This window comes from Nicotiana tomentosiformis, chromosome 9, assembly GCF_000390325.3.
Source record: "Nicotiana tomentosiformis chromosome 9, ASM39032v3, whole genome shotgun sequence".
NCBI lineage: Eukaryota > Viridiplantae > Streptophyta > Magnoliopsida > Solanales > Solanaceae > Nicotiana > Nicotiana tomentosiformis.
The window spans coordinates 80,446,234-80,463,129 of record NC_090820.1 but is presented as its reverse complement, the minus strand read 5'-3'; the positions used below and the strand labels follow the sequence as shown (position 1 = coordinate 80,463,129).

Here is a 16,896-nt window from a genome sequence, read left to right as displayed (position 1 = left end):
AATCCGACCCTGATATCAAAATGTCAACCCCCCGGTCAAATTTTTCAAAAATTCAACTTTCGTCATTTCAAGCCAAATTTCATTACGGACCTCCGAATCGCAATCCGGACGCGCTTCTAAGTCCAAAATCACCCAACGGAGCTAACAGAACCATCAAAACTCCGTTCTGAGTTCAAATTCACAAAAAGTCAAACTTTGTCAACTGTCCCACTTTAAAGCTTCAACAATGAAATTCATTCTTCCAAATCAATTCCGAATAACCTAAAAATAAAAACCGACGATTCACCTAAGTCATAATACTTCATACAGAGCTACTCATGCTCGTAAACTACCAAGCAAAGTGCAAATGCTCAAAACGACCGGTCGGGTCATTACATCCTCTCCCACTTAAACATACGTTCGTCCTCGAACGTGTCCATAGTTGTTCTCAAAGCCGTCAAACCGCCGTATAACCTTCCCATGTACATACCCGGGGTGATCCCACATCACCCTATCCCATATAGGTCTGATAACACCACATAACTGAAATTTCTAAATTCAACCTAGCCTATAAGCCTTAGAATCCAATTTCTAACATCCGAAATTTCTTATAAGATCTGGATCCCGCAACCTACACACTGTATAAGTCTGAACAAGCTGTACCAAAAGTCATAACCATAACTCAAATAGTCAAAACTAAAATACCACATAGCTCAAATGCTCGAAGCAATGATTTCTAATCACAGTAGTTGTTCCAAAACAACCCCATACCGGTAATAAACCTCATATCAAACAAGACTCCATTCTAAAACCTTTGTACACTACCGATGATGAAAGAAACATGCGGGGACTCGTAACCATTCATCAAATCCACTAGTCGTGGAGCTCCCTCTCCTTTGACAAGAACCATAGCAAATTTCTGAGCCGACTTTCGATATTATACTTCCAAATATGCGACAATCAAATCTGATAGCACCCATCCTAGATCCGACGACTTCATCTTATCAAATACCAGCTACTCTACTGACATGCCATACCAATACTATCTAAAGCCACAACACATGCAATCCGTGCACCAATAAACAACATTCCAGATGTACTCAATCACGAAAATAACTCAAACAAGAGAATCGTCCCGTAAGCTCGATGGGTACAACCCCAATGTAATGCTAAAAACCCATCACACACCGTAGAACCATAACACATGAATCTAACACAAGGATCATATCTCAACATAACTCTCCCGCAATGCGCGACCCAATCCAAATACTGATCCATATGAAATACCTCAGCCACTATGCTCAAAATCAATAACCACGCGCAATCAGACATCAAGTACTCAAACTGCATTACCATAACCCTGGAGAAGCAAATGACACAATGCCACACAAAACCCAAAATAACAAACCAATGCGCAACCACTTATGCATCACCCAAATACCCATCTCGCGCAATTTCCGCTATAAGGCCCCCAATAGAACTGCACCATGGGTGCATACAACCAACAAATCATAACCCCTCATAGCATAGAAGAGTAACTCACCGAACATATAAAAAAATGAATAAGTTCAACAATAACCGAATGGCACATCCCTCAACAATAGCAGTATAGAGCCAACCAATCCGGCTTGGTGTAGAATACACATCCTAATTGGGCCTACCAATGGACCCCCAAATCAACTCCTAGCACCCACACATGGATAAATAACCCTATGAAAGTCCACAATGACTAAATCATAACATATACTATCATCTGGCTAGCTTCAGCCACAACCTCACAGTCCACAACCATGAAACAATCTGTTCCTGAGAACTCCCAACCTCCAAATCCATAAAACACACGAATCACCATATCTAATTCCTTCTTTACCACCCGAAAGTCTAACACATATCTCATACACGATCATCCCACGAGGAATACTTCTAAAATTCTTCTGTGCCACCTAACAAAATTTGAATATTAGTAGTCGATCAACCAGGAGAGTGCCGCAGTACCCGTGAAGTATCCATAAATCTTCTAAAATGTATACTCTCATCAAGCCATACCGATTAGTAATATCAGTTACCTAGTCATCTGAAATCGTCCATGCTGCCTACGAATCTATGCCCTTCCCTTCCAAATTGACATACGACCTTGCACATGCAAATCTCAATCCCACACAACACCGCATCTACCATGCCATCCTGTGAAGAGTGCAAGAATCTCGTAATCAACTCTGAGTCCCAAGAAGAATACATACCCGATCAGTCAGAAACCTTCTATTTTATCTCATCCTGGAGAAAATCCCAATACACAACATATCCCTCACGCCGGTAGGAAATATACTCCTCGAACCGTGGTAAAAATTATTGAGAACTCTTTAAAACCTATTTGCACATAACCAAGCTATCAGAACCGAATCTCTCTAACTCAACCCGGCCAGGCAAGTTGCCAAAATCCAAGAGCATTGCCACGAAACACTTGTGGAGACCAGCCACATCATAGGTACCTAAAGAACTGATTATATCCATTATTGTGCTGATCCAACCTACTACCACATTGTCCTATTTCTCCAAGTCCCTTCCAAATTGCCTTCAAATTGATATTTCTCCTTGCTGGAACACCATGATCTTTAACCAAAATTCACCACACAAGAGACCCTGGTATAAAACCACAATGCCCTAAGGCCCATAAGCTGTTGACTTCCCTCTCAAGCACCCCAAAGCGCCACAACCGCGGCACCCACTCTAAAGAGACCTTATGTGAACCTAAATCTGTTTCCTTCACCTTCTTGACGCAGGAATGCATAATCCACAATGGTATAAAAAATGCCATAAGTCTCGACACCGTCCAATGTAAATCTCAGTTTTCTAACCATATACTAGTCCTGAAAATTCCAAACCGGTACATATAAATCTTGAATCCATTAGAACTATTCTCGAGAGTCATCCACTCTACCAAAATCTCAATTGAACCGACCAAATGGACCGAAGGACATGTGCCCCATTAGTACACCAACACCCAAGGGAGTAGCCCACACTCCTAAGCAATCGAGCAAATTCCTACTCCATGTACCCTACATCCTTCGCGAATAACCACTCAATTATTTTATGATTCCCATATACCCATAGAGTGTAATACATCCTATATCCATAAATTCTTTTACTTGAGTCATCCTCGATCTCGACCTCTGCAAGTCATAACTGATTCACCAGTATACCCCGAACCGAAACCAATACAACACATAATCATGCAATCCACTTGTCGATAGCAGACTCCCCTACTTGGCTCAAAGTCATAGAACCAAACAGTCGATAATATCACAATACCCATACTCTATTGCTGCCAAAATCCCGCACCGAAATTCAACTAAATCCTTCGTAAGCCCATGTAACACAAACCATATAATACCTTAAATCGTCTGCAAATCTCGCATTCATCCTCGTGATAGTCAGGTCAACTGTTACAACTGATCCAAACTCAAATCGCACAAATATACCTAACTGGTAGAAAAGACGCCTCCATACAACATTATAAAAATAATCACACATCCGTAGATTACCTCACAGGTTATAACCCACCTGCTTAGCCTCAAACTGACATCTCTTTATATCCTTTCACAGCCACAACTACTAAGCAATCTCTTAATCATCTCGATTCCAAACTCATCAACAAGACATGAGAATATACTTCACCCCACGACTAAACAACATGAGAGATCCCTCAATACACCCACAACTCGAGACCATATGCCAAATCAAGACATAAATCAGACACCCCATAGTTCTTGCTACATCTCAAGTAAACTCTTCTCGTCACATTCGAACAATAAGTCCCAAAAGCACCACCGGACATATAAGTCCCAAAAGCATTACCGGACATATAAGTTCCAAAAGCACGTGCTCACATAATCGAAATCTCCGTGCTCAAGCTATAGTCAAAACCCGGCCTCAAGTCCTCCAGACTTGCCCATCACCAAAACACAGAATACACATCTCGAACCTCGTTCATAGAATCACAAGCTGGCGATGCACAGCTAATACCGAGCATTTATGTGCGCATACGAATGCGTGGAAGGAATTCAAAGAGTTACACTTCGAGCTGAATCAATGTTGCATGATAAGGAAAGAAAGATGGGAAGTATATCCTAAATGTCCTATAGCCTTTCGAAGATAGGTATGGACATCATCATACCGATCCGCAAGACTCTACTTGACACCTGCTCATGACTTATAGAACCTATGAACCTAGAGCTCTGATACCACCTTGTCATGACCCAAAATCCAACTAGTCATGATGGCACCTAACCCAACCCGCTAGGGAAGCCAATTATCAATTATCCAATTCCATTAACAATTATTAAAGCAATTTAAGTAAAGAAAAATCTTAATCTTATACATTCCCCAAGAACTAGTAGTACAAATCATGAGCTTCTAAGAATATAATTTACAAAGCTGAACTGAAATAAATACATCGTCTGTTTGAAAAGTACATAAACAGAGTTTTACAAATCTAAACCTACCACGAACAAGAGGCAGCTACAACCGGGACGCAGGTACATCTTCAATCCAGCTCCCATCGATCACAACAACATCAGCAGCCAACATCTGCATGCAAGGTGTAGAAGTGTAATATGAGTACAACCGACCCCATGTACTCAATAAGTAACAAACCTAACCTTAGGTTGAAAGTAGTGACGAGCTAAAAGAAGGGTCGGGTCTAACACCAATATTCCACAACAGTTCATAACAGCATAGTACAAAAACAAAAGAAGAATCTCAGAAATAAAAGGCTCAGTTCGTTCACAGTTCCATAAAAAAATAGGCATTTCTTTTCAAGTATCTCAGTGAAAACCCAAATCTTTTACCGATAAGCCAATATACGAGTAATTTTGAAAACTGTAATTTTTCCCAAAACTCCTTTCAACAAATAGTTAGATGTTTCATTTTCAGATAGCATGAGGAAAGCACTTCTCTATGCCTACATGTCAAGATGCAGGTAAAATCATAAATGTCCCCAAAACTAGGTAGCAGAAGGAAATGCACCTCTATGGATCTATCTCAAGTACGCATATCAAATGCAATGCACCTCGATGATGAGATCATGTACTCAGGCTCTTAGAGTACTCAATCTCACTGTCTCGCATTCTCTCTCACTATGCTCAGCACACTCAATCACTCAGCGCTGTACAATACCTGCTGCGGCATGCAACCCAATCCCTGTTTTTAGTCGACTGCGCTCAGTATGGGTGTGCAGACTCCGGAGGGGCTCCTTTCAGCCCAAGCGCTATAATCCGCACGGACAACTCACGTGATGTACGGACAACTCACGTGCCATATTATAAATAACTGGAATCGCACGAACAACTCACGTGCCGTACAGACAACTCACGTGCTATAATATCAACATTAGGAATCGCACGGATAACTCACGTGCTGCACGGACAACTCCCGTGCTATAGTGATACCATCCTCACAAACAGGCCCCCGACCTCACTCAGTCATCAATCTCTCCAGTCTCACTTACCGGCTCACAATGTCATGAAACTAGCTCGACAACAATGATATGATGTATCAATAAATAACTGAGACTGAGATATGATATGAATACATGAATATGACTGAGTACGAAATATCAATAAAATCAGTGAGATGACAGTAAGAAACGACCACTATGGGTCCAAACAATATCGGCATAATGCTTGAACGTGATATCTAGCATGATTGACAGCTTAACTACTTTATCACATGGTGAAAACACGGATATCAACAAAGTAGGACCACTATATTCTGCCATGGAAACAACAGAGTCCCAATTCATATGGTCCATGCCCACACGCCCGTCACCTAGCATGTGGGTCACCTCAATACCAATCACATAACACGTATTTCGGGGTTTCATACCCTCAGCACTCAGATTAGAAGAGTTACTTACCTCAGACCAGCCAATACCAATACTGAGCAAGCCAAGCGATGCTCCAAAGATGTCATCCCGTGCGTTCCGACCTCTGAACGGCTCGAAACTAACCAAAAGCAACTTAAATGATTCAAACAATGCTAAAGGAACCAATCCCGGTCGAAAAAGATCAAATCTTGAATCAAAAGCCCAAAATCGGACAAACAACCCAACATGGGACCGCACCTCGGAACCAGAAAAAATTTACAAAACCCGAAAGTCCATTCACTCACGAGCCTAACCATACCAAATTTATCAAAATCCGACACCATTTGGTCATCCAAATCCCCAAAATCCACTCTCCAGTTCTCAAGCCCTAAACCCCCAAATTTCATTTCAAAATCTCACTAATTAGGTGGGGAAATCAGTGGGGAAACAAGTTTTATGATCCAAAACGAGTACAAGAAGCTTACCTCAATAATCACCTCGAAACTCATCTCCAATATTGCCTAAGTCCGAGTCCAAAATATTGAAATAAGACTAAAATCGCGAACCCTTGCTTATAAACCTTCTGCCCAGACTTTTTCGCATCTGCGGGTCTATTGTCGCACTTGTAATGCAGCATCTACGGTGAAAATGCCACTTCTGCGAAAGTCACTTGCGCCTCCAGGGCCCACACCTGCGCTCCAAGTTTTGCACCTGCAAACACGCATCTGCGGCCCTAGCCTCGCTTCTGCAGAGTCAATCTCTCCTAGCTGCCCCCGCAACTGCATCCACTTGTCCGCATCTACGCTACCGCAGGTGCGGGAAATTCTTCGAACCTGCGATCCCTGTCCTTCATGGACTTGCCCAAATCTGCGATTCATGCCACGCTTTTGCATGCTCGCACCTGCAGTACCCACTCTGCATGTGCGGTTACCCCAGTAGCAGCAACTCTTCAGGTGCTTCATCAACTCAAAAATGATCAAGTCCGTTAACCACCCGAAATGTACCCGAGCCCCCCCGGGACCTCAACCAAACATGCCAACAAGTCATATAACCCAATACAAACTTAGTCGAACCTTCAAATCACTCAAAACAACACCAAAACACCGATTATACCCGGATTCAAGCCTAAAAAACTTCTAAACTTTCGAATTCTACAAAAGATGTCGAATCATACCAAACCACGCCCGATTGACCTAAACTTTTTCACACAAGTGATATTCAATATTACGGACCTACGCCAACTTCTGGAATCGGAATCCGACCCCGATATCAGAAAGTCAACCCCCCGGTCAAACTTCCCAAAAATTCAACTTTAGTCATTTCAAGCCAAATTTCACTACGGACCTCCGAATTACAATCCGGATGCGCTCCTAAGTCCAAAATCACCCAACGGAGATAACGGAACCATCAAAACTCTGTTCTTAGTTCAAATTCACAAAAAGTCAAACTTGGTCAACTCTCCCACTTTAAAGCTTCAACAATGAAATGTATTCTTCCAAATCGATTCCGAATAACCTGAAAACCAAAATAGACGATTCACATAAGTCATAATACATCATACAGAGCTACTCATGCCCGTAAACTACCAAGCAAAGTGCAAATGCTCAAAATGACCGGTCGGGTCGTTATATCCTCCCCACTTAAACACACGTTCGTCCTCGAACGTGTCTAGACTTGTTCTCAAAGCCGTCAAACCGCCGTATAACCTTCTCATGTACATACCCGGGGTGATCCCACATCACCCTATCCCATATAGGTCTGATAACACCACATAGCTGAAATTTCTAAATTCAACCTAGCCCACAAGCCTTAGAATCCAATTTCTAACATCTGAAATTTCTTATAAGATCTGAATCCCGCAACTTACGCACTGTATAAGTCTGAACAAGTTGTACCAAAAGGCGTAACCATAACTCAAATACTCAAAACTCAAATACCGCATAGCTCAAATGCTCGAAGCAATGATTTCTAATCACAGTAGCTGCTCCAAAACAACCTCATGGCGGTAATAAACATTATATCAAACAAGACACCATTCTAAAACCATTGTACACTACCGATGAAGAAATAAACACGTGGGAACTCGTAACTATTCATCAGATCTACCAGTTGTGGAGCTCCCTCTCCTTCGACAAGAACCATAGCAAATTTCTAAGACGACTTTCGATATTATCCTTCCAAATATGCCATAATTAAATCTGATAGCACCCATCCTAGATCCGACGACTTCATCTTATCAAATACCAGCTACTCTACTAACATGCCACACCGATACTATCTAAATCCATAACACGTGCAATCCGTGTACTAATAAGCAACATTCCAGATGTGCTCAATCACGAAAATGACTCAAACAAGAGAATCGTCCCGTAAGCTCTATGGGTACCACCCCAACGCAAAGCTAAAAACCCATCACACACCGTAGAACCATAACACACGAATCTAACACAAGGATCATATCTCAACATAACTCTGCCGCAATGCGCGACCCCATCCAAACAGTGATCCATATGAAATACCTCAGCCACCATGCTCAAAATCAATAACCACGTGCAATCCGACATCAATTACTCAAACTGCATTACCATAAACCTAGAGAAGAAAATGACACAATGCCACACAAACCCGGAAGAACATAACCAATGCGCAACCACTCATGCATCACCCAAATACATATCTCGTGCAATTTCCTATATAAGGCCGCAAATAGAACTGCACCATAGGTGCATACAACCAACGAATCACAACCCCTCATAGCGTAGAAGAGTAACTCACCGAACATATCAAAACATGAATAAGCTCAACAATAACCGAATGGCACATCCCTCAACAATAGCAGTATGGAGCCAACCAATCCGACTCAGTATAGAATACACATCCTAATTAGGCCTACCAATGGACCCCCAAATCAACTCCAGGCACCCACACATGGATAAATAACCCTATGAAAGTCCACAATGACTGAATCATAACACATAATATCATCGGGCTAGCTTCGTCCACAACCTCACAGTCCACAACCATGAATCAATCTGCTCCTGAGAACTCCCAACCTTCAAATCTATAAAACACACGAATCACCATATCTAATTCCATCTCCACCACTCGAAAGTCTAACACATCTCTCATATACGATCATCCCATGAGGAATAATTCTAAAACTCTTTCGTGCCACCTAGCAAAACTTGAATATCAGCAGTCGATCAATCAGGAGAGTGTCGCAGTACCCGTGAAGTATCCATAAATCAAAACAAATTGCCCTTTCTGAAATGTATAATCTTATCAAGCCATACTGATTAGTAATATCAGTTACCTGGTCATCTGAAACCGTCCATGCTGCCTATGAATCTATGCCTTTCCCTTCCAAACTGACCTGTGACCTTGCACATGCAAATCTCAATCCCACACAACACCGCATCTACCATGCCATCATGTGAAGAGTACAAGAATCTCGTAATAAACTCTAAGTCCCAAGCAGAATACATACCCGATCAGTCAGAAACCTTCCATTTGATCTCATCACGGACAAAATCCCAATAAAGAACTTCTAAACTTCCGAATTCTACAAACGATGTCGAATCATACTAAACCATGCCCGATTGACCTCAGATTTTGCACACAAGTCATATTCAACATTACGGACCTACTCTAACTTCCAGAATAAAAATCCGACCACCATATTAAAAAGTCAACCCCCCGATCAAACTTCCCAAAAATTCAACTTTTGCCATTTCAAGCCAAATTCCACTATGGACCTTCGAATCACAATTCGAACGCTCTCCTAAGTTCAAAATCACCCAACGGAGCTAACAGAACCATCAAAACCTCATTGCGAGTTCAAATTCAAAAGAAGTCAAACTTGGTCAACTCTCCCACTTTAAAGCTTCAACAATGAAATTCATTCTTCCAAATCGATTCTGAATAATCTGAAAACCAAAACCTACGATTCACATAAGTCATAATACATCATACATAGCTACTCATGCCCGTAAAATACCGAGCGAAGTGCAAATGCTCAAAATGACCGGTCGGGTCATTACATTATTTAAATATATTTATCATTTTGGGATCAATTCGATTCGCTTGTCTATAAATTATGATATAAATTTAACAGTACCGTTTTACGGATAAACACTTTAGTGCCCACCATGTGGCTTAGACTGTTATGTAATTTATTTGATCCTTGTATCTATTACTACTATGTTTGATTCTTTGTTTCTTAGCAAAAATTATAAAATATGACAATTAATGATGTCAACATCGCACACAACATCGAGTAACAAGAAAAGCTTCCTCAACACGAGGATTCGATCAGCGACCCCCGCAATGAGGAGGACGTAGCCACGCCGGTTCATGGAAGGCAATATACCCGGCATGTACGAGAGACGACTCCTGATGATGTTGAGGTCAAGCACGTTAAGGAAACAGTGAGGATCTTGAGAGAATATCAAAAGGCCATCATGGGCGATCTCTCACGGCAAGACCAGGCCCTGACATAATTAAGGTAAGCAATGTTAAGTGCTTCCAACAACGTGAATGGAAGAGGCCCAATTCCTCCTGGTGCTCGCACAAATCAAACTCCACAAAGGGTTGAGAATAACACCGTGAAGGGTGAAGTCAGCTTCGAGGGGGGGAGTGGGGAGGGATCGGCAGTGGATCTGGTCACATGAACAATAATAATCCCTTCAAAACCGAGCTCATGTGGTTTATGAGACAAATAAACGCTCAAATGGATTAAATTCTGGGTGCACCACCAGTGCTAAAGGGCCCGGACTCAAAGAAATATACCCAGTTGCCGTTCAAAACAAGCGCAACACTAGAGTTAATTCTGAAGCACTTCAAAATTTCAAATGTACCAAAATATGATAAGACTTCGGACCCTCAGGAGAAAATCACCACCTATACAACGACAGTGAAAGGAAATGACTTGGCTCCACATGAGAATGAGTCGGTCCTGCTGAAGAAGTTCAGAGAAACCCTCACGAAGGGGACCCTGACATGGTACTCATTGTTACCCGAGCACTCAATAGATTCCTTTGAGATGCTCGCAGACTCTTTCATCAAGGCCCATGTCGAAGCCAGGCCTGGAAAGCGGATATATTCAGAATTTCACAAAGGGAGTTTGAGTTGCTGTGTGAGTTCGTGATCAGGTTTCAGAAAGAAAGGATGTTGCTACCGGTCATGCCATATGAATGGGCAACTGAGGCATTTACTAAAGGGTTGAACCCGAGGAGCTCCGATGCCTCACAAAAACTGAAAGAAAGCCTGCTCGAGTTCCAGGAAACTACATGGACAGATGTCCATAACTATTATGAATCAAAGATAAGAATAGAAGATGATCAGCTCGGGTTCCCGTCGTCAACTAAGGGTCAGGATCAAGAAAAGAACAGGGATAAGTCGAAGGATGATTTTGACGCAGATTGGCTATATTCTAAGGGCTGGTTTTTTCCCTATGAAAGGGCCGAAGGATGCGGCAGAGGGTCCCAGTCGGTGGATAGGTTCACGCCCGATAGAAGAATTGATCTCGACTAGAATAGCAGCTCATTGCAAGATAAAGAGATATTGGGTCCCGGGATTCCACCTATCCCAGGCTATCTAAGTACAATTTCAATGTCAGCGTAGTGGAGCTGGTATAGGCGATGAGGAATATCTAGGAAGCATGATTCCCAAGGCCAATGAGATCTGATCCCAGCCAAAGGGATCCTAAGCTATGGTGCGAGTATCATGGGACTAACGGCCACCGGACTGGGGACTGCCAACATATGCGCAAGGAGGTAGCAATATTGTTGAAAAACGGTAATCTCAAAGAGTTCTTAAGTGACCAGGCTAAAACAAATTATGGCAGTAGCAGGGAAAATGCAAAGCCCTCGAAGCTAGGTGAAGAACCTTCCTGGTAAACCATCAACATGATTTTCAAGGGAAACGAGATCAGCGGTGTAACCTTCTCGGCAGCAAGAAAGATAAAAGTATCAGTGACTCATAGCAAGAGACTCCGGGAAGTCACCGAGGACGATATCACCTTCATAGAAGAAGATGCTGATGGATTTCTACTGCCGCACAACGATGCCCTGGTAATTTCTCTTAATGTTCTAGATTTTAAAATTAAACGTGTTTTGGTGGACCCAGGAAATTCAGCCAACATCATTAAATGGTGGGTGCTGGAGCAAGCCAAGCTAACCGGAAGTATCATTCTGACAACAAAACTCCTTGTCAGGTTCAACTTAGCAAGTGTGACAACCTTAGGGGAGATCTTGCTGCCCATGAACACCGGAGAGGTCATGAAGACTACCTTATTTGAAGTACTAGATGGTGATATGCGCTACAACATAATTCTTGGCAGATCATGGCGACACGAGATGAAGGACGTACCATCAATATATCACTAACGGCTAAAATTCCCAACTCCAGAGGGAATCAAACAAATAAGAGGAGATCTACCAAGGGCAAGGGAGATGAACGCGATCTCAGTTTCCAATAGTAAAGGGAAGGAACACGTGGCATATCAATTATAGGAACCGACGCCTGCTCCCAAACCAAATGAAGACGACAAAGGGGAGGAGCCATCGGAATCCCACAAGGTACCATGGTATTTCTAGGTACCGAAAGAAATGGACGCGATCAAGTCCAAAGCGGAAGAACTCTAATAAGTGGGCATTGTTCAAAAACGTTTCTAGAGAGGAAGTTCCACCTGGGGATAAAACTAAACCCCGAGCTCGGGTCATAATTTATTGAATTTATTAAAACTAATGTTGATTATCTTGCATGGTCGCACCCGGATATGACCGGTATCCCACTAGAGGTGGTTGTGCACAAGCTAAGCCTGGACCCAAACATCCCTCCTGTAAGGCCAAAGAAGCGCCCAATTGCTGAGGTTAGGAACAAGTTTGTTAAAGAAGAGGTAACTCGATTGCTCTATATCAGTTCAATCTGGGAGGTAAAGTATCCCGACTGGCTAGCCAACGTAGTCATAGTTCCAATAAAGAATAATAAATTCCATATGTGTGTGGATTATAAGGATCTGAATAAGGCATGCCCAAAAGTCTCGTTTCCATTGCCAAACATTGATAAAATGATTAATGCAACGACCGGACATGAGTTGATGAGTTTCCTCGATGCCTATTCCGGGTACAACCAAATTAAGATGAACCCTGAGGATCAGAAAAAAACTTCATTCATAACGAACTCTGGTAAATATTGCTACAATGTGATGCCCTTCGGGCTTAAGAATACTGGAGCCACTTATCAGAGGCTCTTAAACAAAATGTTCGAAAAGCAAATAGGGAAAACAATGGAAGTGTACAAAGATGATATGTTGGTTAAGTCTTTTAATGCATGTGACCATTTGAAACACCTCCAGGAAACCTTCGATATCCTATGAAAGCACAACATGAAGCTCAATCCCGAAAAGTGTGAGTTCGAAGTTAACTCCGTTAAATATTTAGGTTTCCTGGTGTCACAAAGGGGGATCGAAGTCATTCCCGACAAGATTAAAGTCATTGAGGAAATCCAGACTAGCCAACAAACATGAAAGAAGTCCAAAGACTAACCGGAAGGCTAGTCGCCCTAAGCAGGTTTATTTCTCAGTCTTCAAAAAAACGTCATCACTTCTTATCACTTTTGAAGAAGAAGAACAACATCGAGTGGACTCCAGAATGCCAACATGCTCTAAAAGACCTGAAACGGTATCTATAGAACCCTCTGTTACCATCAAAACTAGAAGAAGGCGAATAGTTGCTAATATACTTAGCGGTCTCGGAGGTAGCGGTAAGCGTCGTTCTAGTTCGGGAGGACGAAGGTACGCAATATCCTATCTATTATGTTAACAAAATTTTATCAGGAGCAGAAACTCGTTATCTGTACCTCGAGAAACTTGCCTTAGATCTCGTAGTCACCACTCAAAAGCTTAGGCCTTATTTTTAGTGCCACTTGATAGCCGTGGTGACTACTTTTCCCCTACGTAATGTCCTTCACAAACTTGAGTTATTAGGTCGACTGGACAAATGGGCAGTCGAAATTAGCAGATTTAATATCAAATATAAACCCAAGATTGCGATCAAATCATAAGTTTTGGCCGACTTCGTGGCCGATTTCAGTCTCGGGTTGCTACCTTTGGCCACAAAGGAAGCGGTGATGGTGTCGGAATGACATCAGGAGTTTGGAACTTGTTCACAGACGGCGCTTCCAACGTGAAAGGGTCCGGGCTATGGGTAGTCTTAATCACGCCCTTGGGAGAAGTCCTAAGGCTTTCCATAAAAACTGTTCCCTTGACTAACACTGAAGCCGAGTTTGAGGCTTTGATTGCAGGACTTGAACTGGCCCGGGAAATGAACTCCAAGGTCATTGATATCAAATGCAATTCCCAACTAGTGGTAAATCAAGTATATGGAATCTTCGACACCAAGGAGGAACACATGCAACAATATGTGGTGAGAGTTCAAACTCTACTCGCACTGTTCAGGGAATGAGCCATCACCCACATGCCGAGAGAAGAAAACACAGAAGCAGATGCATTAGCGAATTTGGGCTCGTCCACGGAAATGAAGGGATTAGATTTCGATACGACCGTACAACTCATGCATTCGGTACTAGATGTGGATGGTTATTTTAAAGTAAATACAGCCAACCTGGTCTGGGAGTGGAGGAATGAGATCATCGACTACCTTGAGCACGACAAGCTGCCCAAAGACCCGAAGGCATCTGGGGCACTCCATACCAAAGTAGCTCAGTACAGCTTCTGGGAAGGACAGTTATACAGAAGGTTATTCCAAGGCCCATTGGCTCAATGCTTAGGAGCCTCCAAGGTTAATTACATTATGAGAGAGGTTCACGAAGGAATTTGCTGAAATTATTCAAGTGCAGATTCGTTGGTGTTAAAACTAGTTTGGGCAGGATACTACTGGCCCCGGATGGAATAACATGCTAAGACATTCATTAAGAAATGAGATAAGTGTTAATGCCATGCGCCGTTAGTGGACCAACTGGCAAAACTGTTGCATTCAGTATTATCCCCATGGCCATTCATGAAATGGGAGATAGATATAGTCAGACTACTACCACCCCCCTCTCCGGGAAGGTACGGTTTCTTTTACTTTTAACTGATTACTTCACTAAGTGGGTTGAAGCAGATCCTTACCAGAAAATCGGCGAGCGAGAATTGGTCGACAATGAGCCATAATTCATAGGATCAAAGGTCAAAAAATTCCTTGAAGGCTTGGAGATTAAAAGAATCACATCTTCGCCATACCACCCGAGCGCAAATGGGCAGGTAGAATCGACCAATAAGGTGATTATTCAAAACCTCAAAAAGGGGCTGGAGGAAGCATAAGAAAAGTGGCCCAAAGAGTTACTGGGAGTGTTGTGGGCATACCGGATGACGGCCAAGTCAAGCATGAGAGAGTCACCTTTCTCTCTCGTATATGAAGCAGAATATCCGATCCCGGTGGAAGTAGGAGAACCGACCTTGCGATACTTTCGGGTGGATGAAGAAACAAACAACGAAGCATTGCTAGTCAAATTGGAGATGCTTGACGAATGTAGGGACTTAGCGCACATAAGGATGGTGGCCCAGAAACAAAGAATGGAAAAGTACTATAATCTAAGAGCCAATCTCCGCTATTTCAAAGTGGGAGACTTGGTTTTAAGAAAAGTGACTCAAAACACCAGGGAGCTCAACGCAGGAAAGCGGGATCCGACATGGGCTCAGATTTCAACTGTCACCGGGAAAAGGTAATATGAATTAGAGAACCAAGATGGAGTCAAATTGCCTAGCAACTGGAATGTGACTCACCTCAAAAGGCATTACTGCTGATAGATCCTGCTTATACTGAAAGTATATGCTGCACTCTTTTTCCTTTCCAATTGATTTTTTTGGCAAGGTTTTTAATGAGGCAGCAACAGAAAGCATACTATGAAGGAAATGCCATCAGCAGAAATAAGACCTTTAAACGACAAGGCATCGAAATGACAAAGCACAACGAGATGGTTAAATAGACTTTGGCTCAGTGGTAAATTCCTAATGGGAAGCAAAACTTGCCATTAGACCAAAGGCTATTCAACCATTTACAAGTATTTTCCCTACAAGCCACTGGGGGATTGGTTAGTTACTTTTTCTCGATAGCAAAGTTCCTAACAGGTAACGAAGTTTTCTATCGGACCAAAGATTATCCAACCATTCACTAGTGGAATCCTCAAAGGAGCAAGACTTCCAGTGTTCCAATTCACATTCTTCACATTCGAACACTAGTATTGGGGGACTAATATAAGAATATGACAACCTAATTGCCACAAAAATAGGGACTACGAAATTCGGTAATAAAAATATTTCATCGGGACCGAGGACTGCACAGCCAGCCCCGTCAAAATAAGTACAAATTAGCCACATGTAATGACAATTTCTTTTCTTTCAGCAAAACGGATGCTTATGTACTTTTGACAATAGAAGGAATAAAATAAAGTCCTTTTATTTTTATCTTGTTTCTTGTCCAAATGATGAATTTGATTTTACCATTTGAAAGTTAATCAAGTACCTCAAATGCTAGTGCCAGAATGATTAGGAGACGTCCTCTTCAAGAGAACCATAAACATAAAAGGACCCTCTCTTATGAAACCCTCACAGTAAAAGGTTGGTTCCGGAAGAGTTTATGGCCGGAACCCAAATGCTATCATGAAAAAATGCATCCGAAGCCTTGCATAATTCATCGCGAAAAAATAAACTTTGCGCAATGCTTAAACAAAAAGCACTTTTATTTATCAGACGTGCTAAGCAACACAAGTACAAAAATACAAAAAAATAAAAGAAAGCAAAAAGCTAACCTACGTTGCCACCAGAACTAGGGGAAGAGAAGTAGCATCACCCCCAGGAGAAGAAGGTGGATCTGCCGTCGGCTCGGGATCTTGGCCTTTATCGTTATTCTCTTCAAGTTCCACCTCGGTTCTTGAGAACTCAGAAATAAAACCAGAAGAGTTAGTTGCATCAGGTTGAGCCGGGAGGCATCTTTGAGTAGTTAACTCCAACTCTCGGGCCTTGGCGATTTCATCATCAATATCAATGATGC

The 16,896-nt window shown here is 42.3% G+C and overlaps 2 protein-coding genes across 2 annotated transcripts; both read left to right on the top strand.

Annotated features, from left to right (window-relative positions):
- Nucleotides 1-11,748: 11,748 nt before the first annotated feature.
- Nucleotides 11,749-12,228, top strand: LOC138899075 (uncharacterized). Its single transcript, XM_070185190.1, has one exon. It carries the CDS (start codon nucleotides 11,749-11,751, stop codon nucleotides 12,226-12,228), a length of 480 nt encoding a protein of 159 aa, XP_070041291.1.
- A 2,984-nt stretch (nucleotides 12,229-15,212) lies between these two features.
- LOC138899073 (uncharacterized) lies at nucleotides 15,213-15,572 on the top strand. Its single transcript, XM_070185189.1, has one exon. It carries the CDS (start codon nucleotides 15,213-15,215, stop codon nucleotides 15,570-15,572), a length of 360 nt encoding a protein of 119 aa, XP_070041290.1.
- Nucleotides 15,573-16,896: the final 1,324 nt, after the last annotated feature.

Excerpts from the sequence above, each read along its gene's own strand:
- LOC138899075 (XM_070185190.1), top strand. The coding sequence starts at position 11,749 with ATGATTTTCAAGGGAAACGAGATCAGCGGTGTAACCTTCTCGGCAGCA.
- LOC138899073 (XM_070185189.1), top strand. The coding sequence starts at position 15,213 with ATGACGGCCAAGTCAAGCATGAGAGAGTCACCTTTCTCTCTCGTATAT.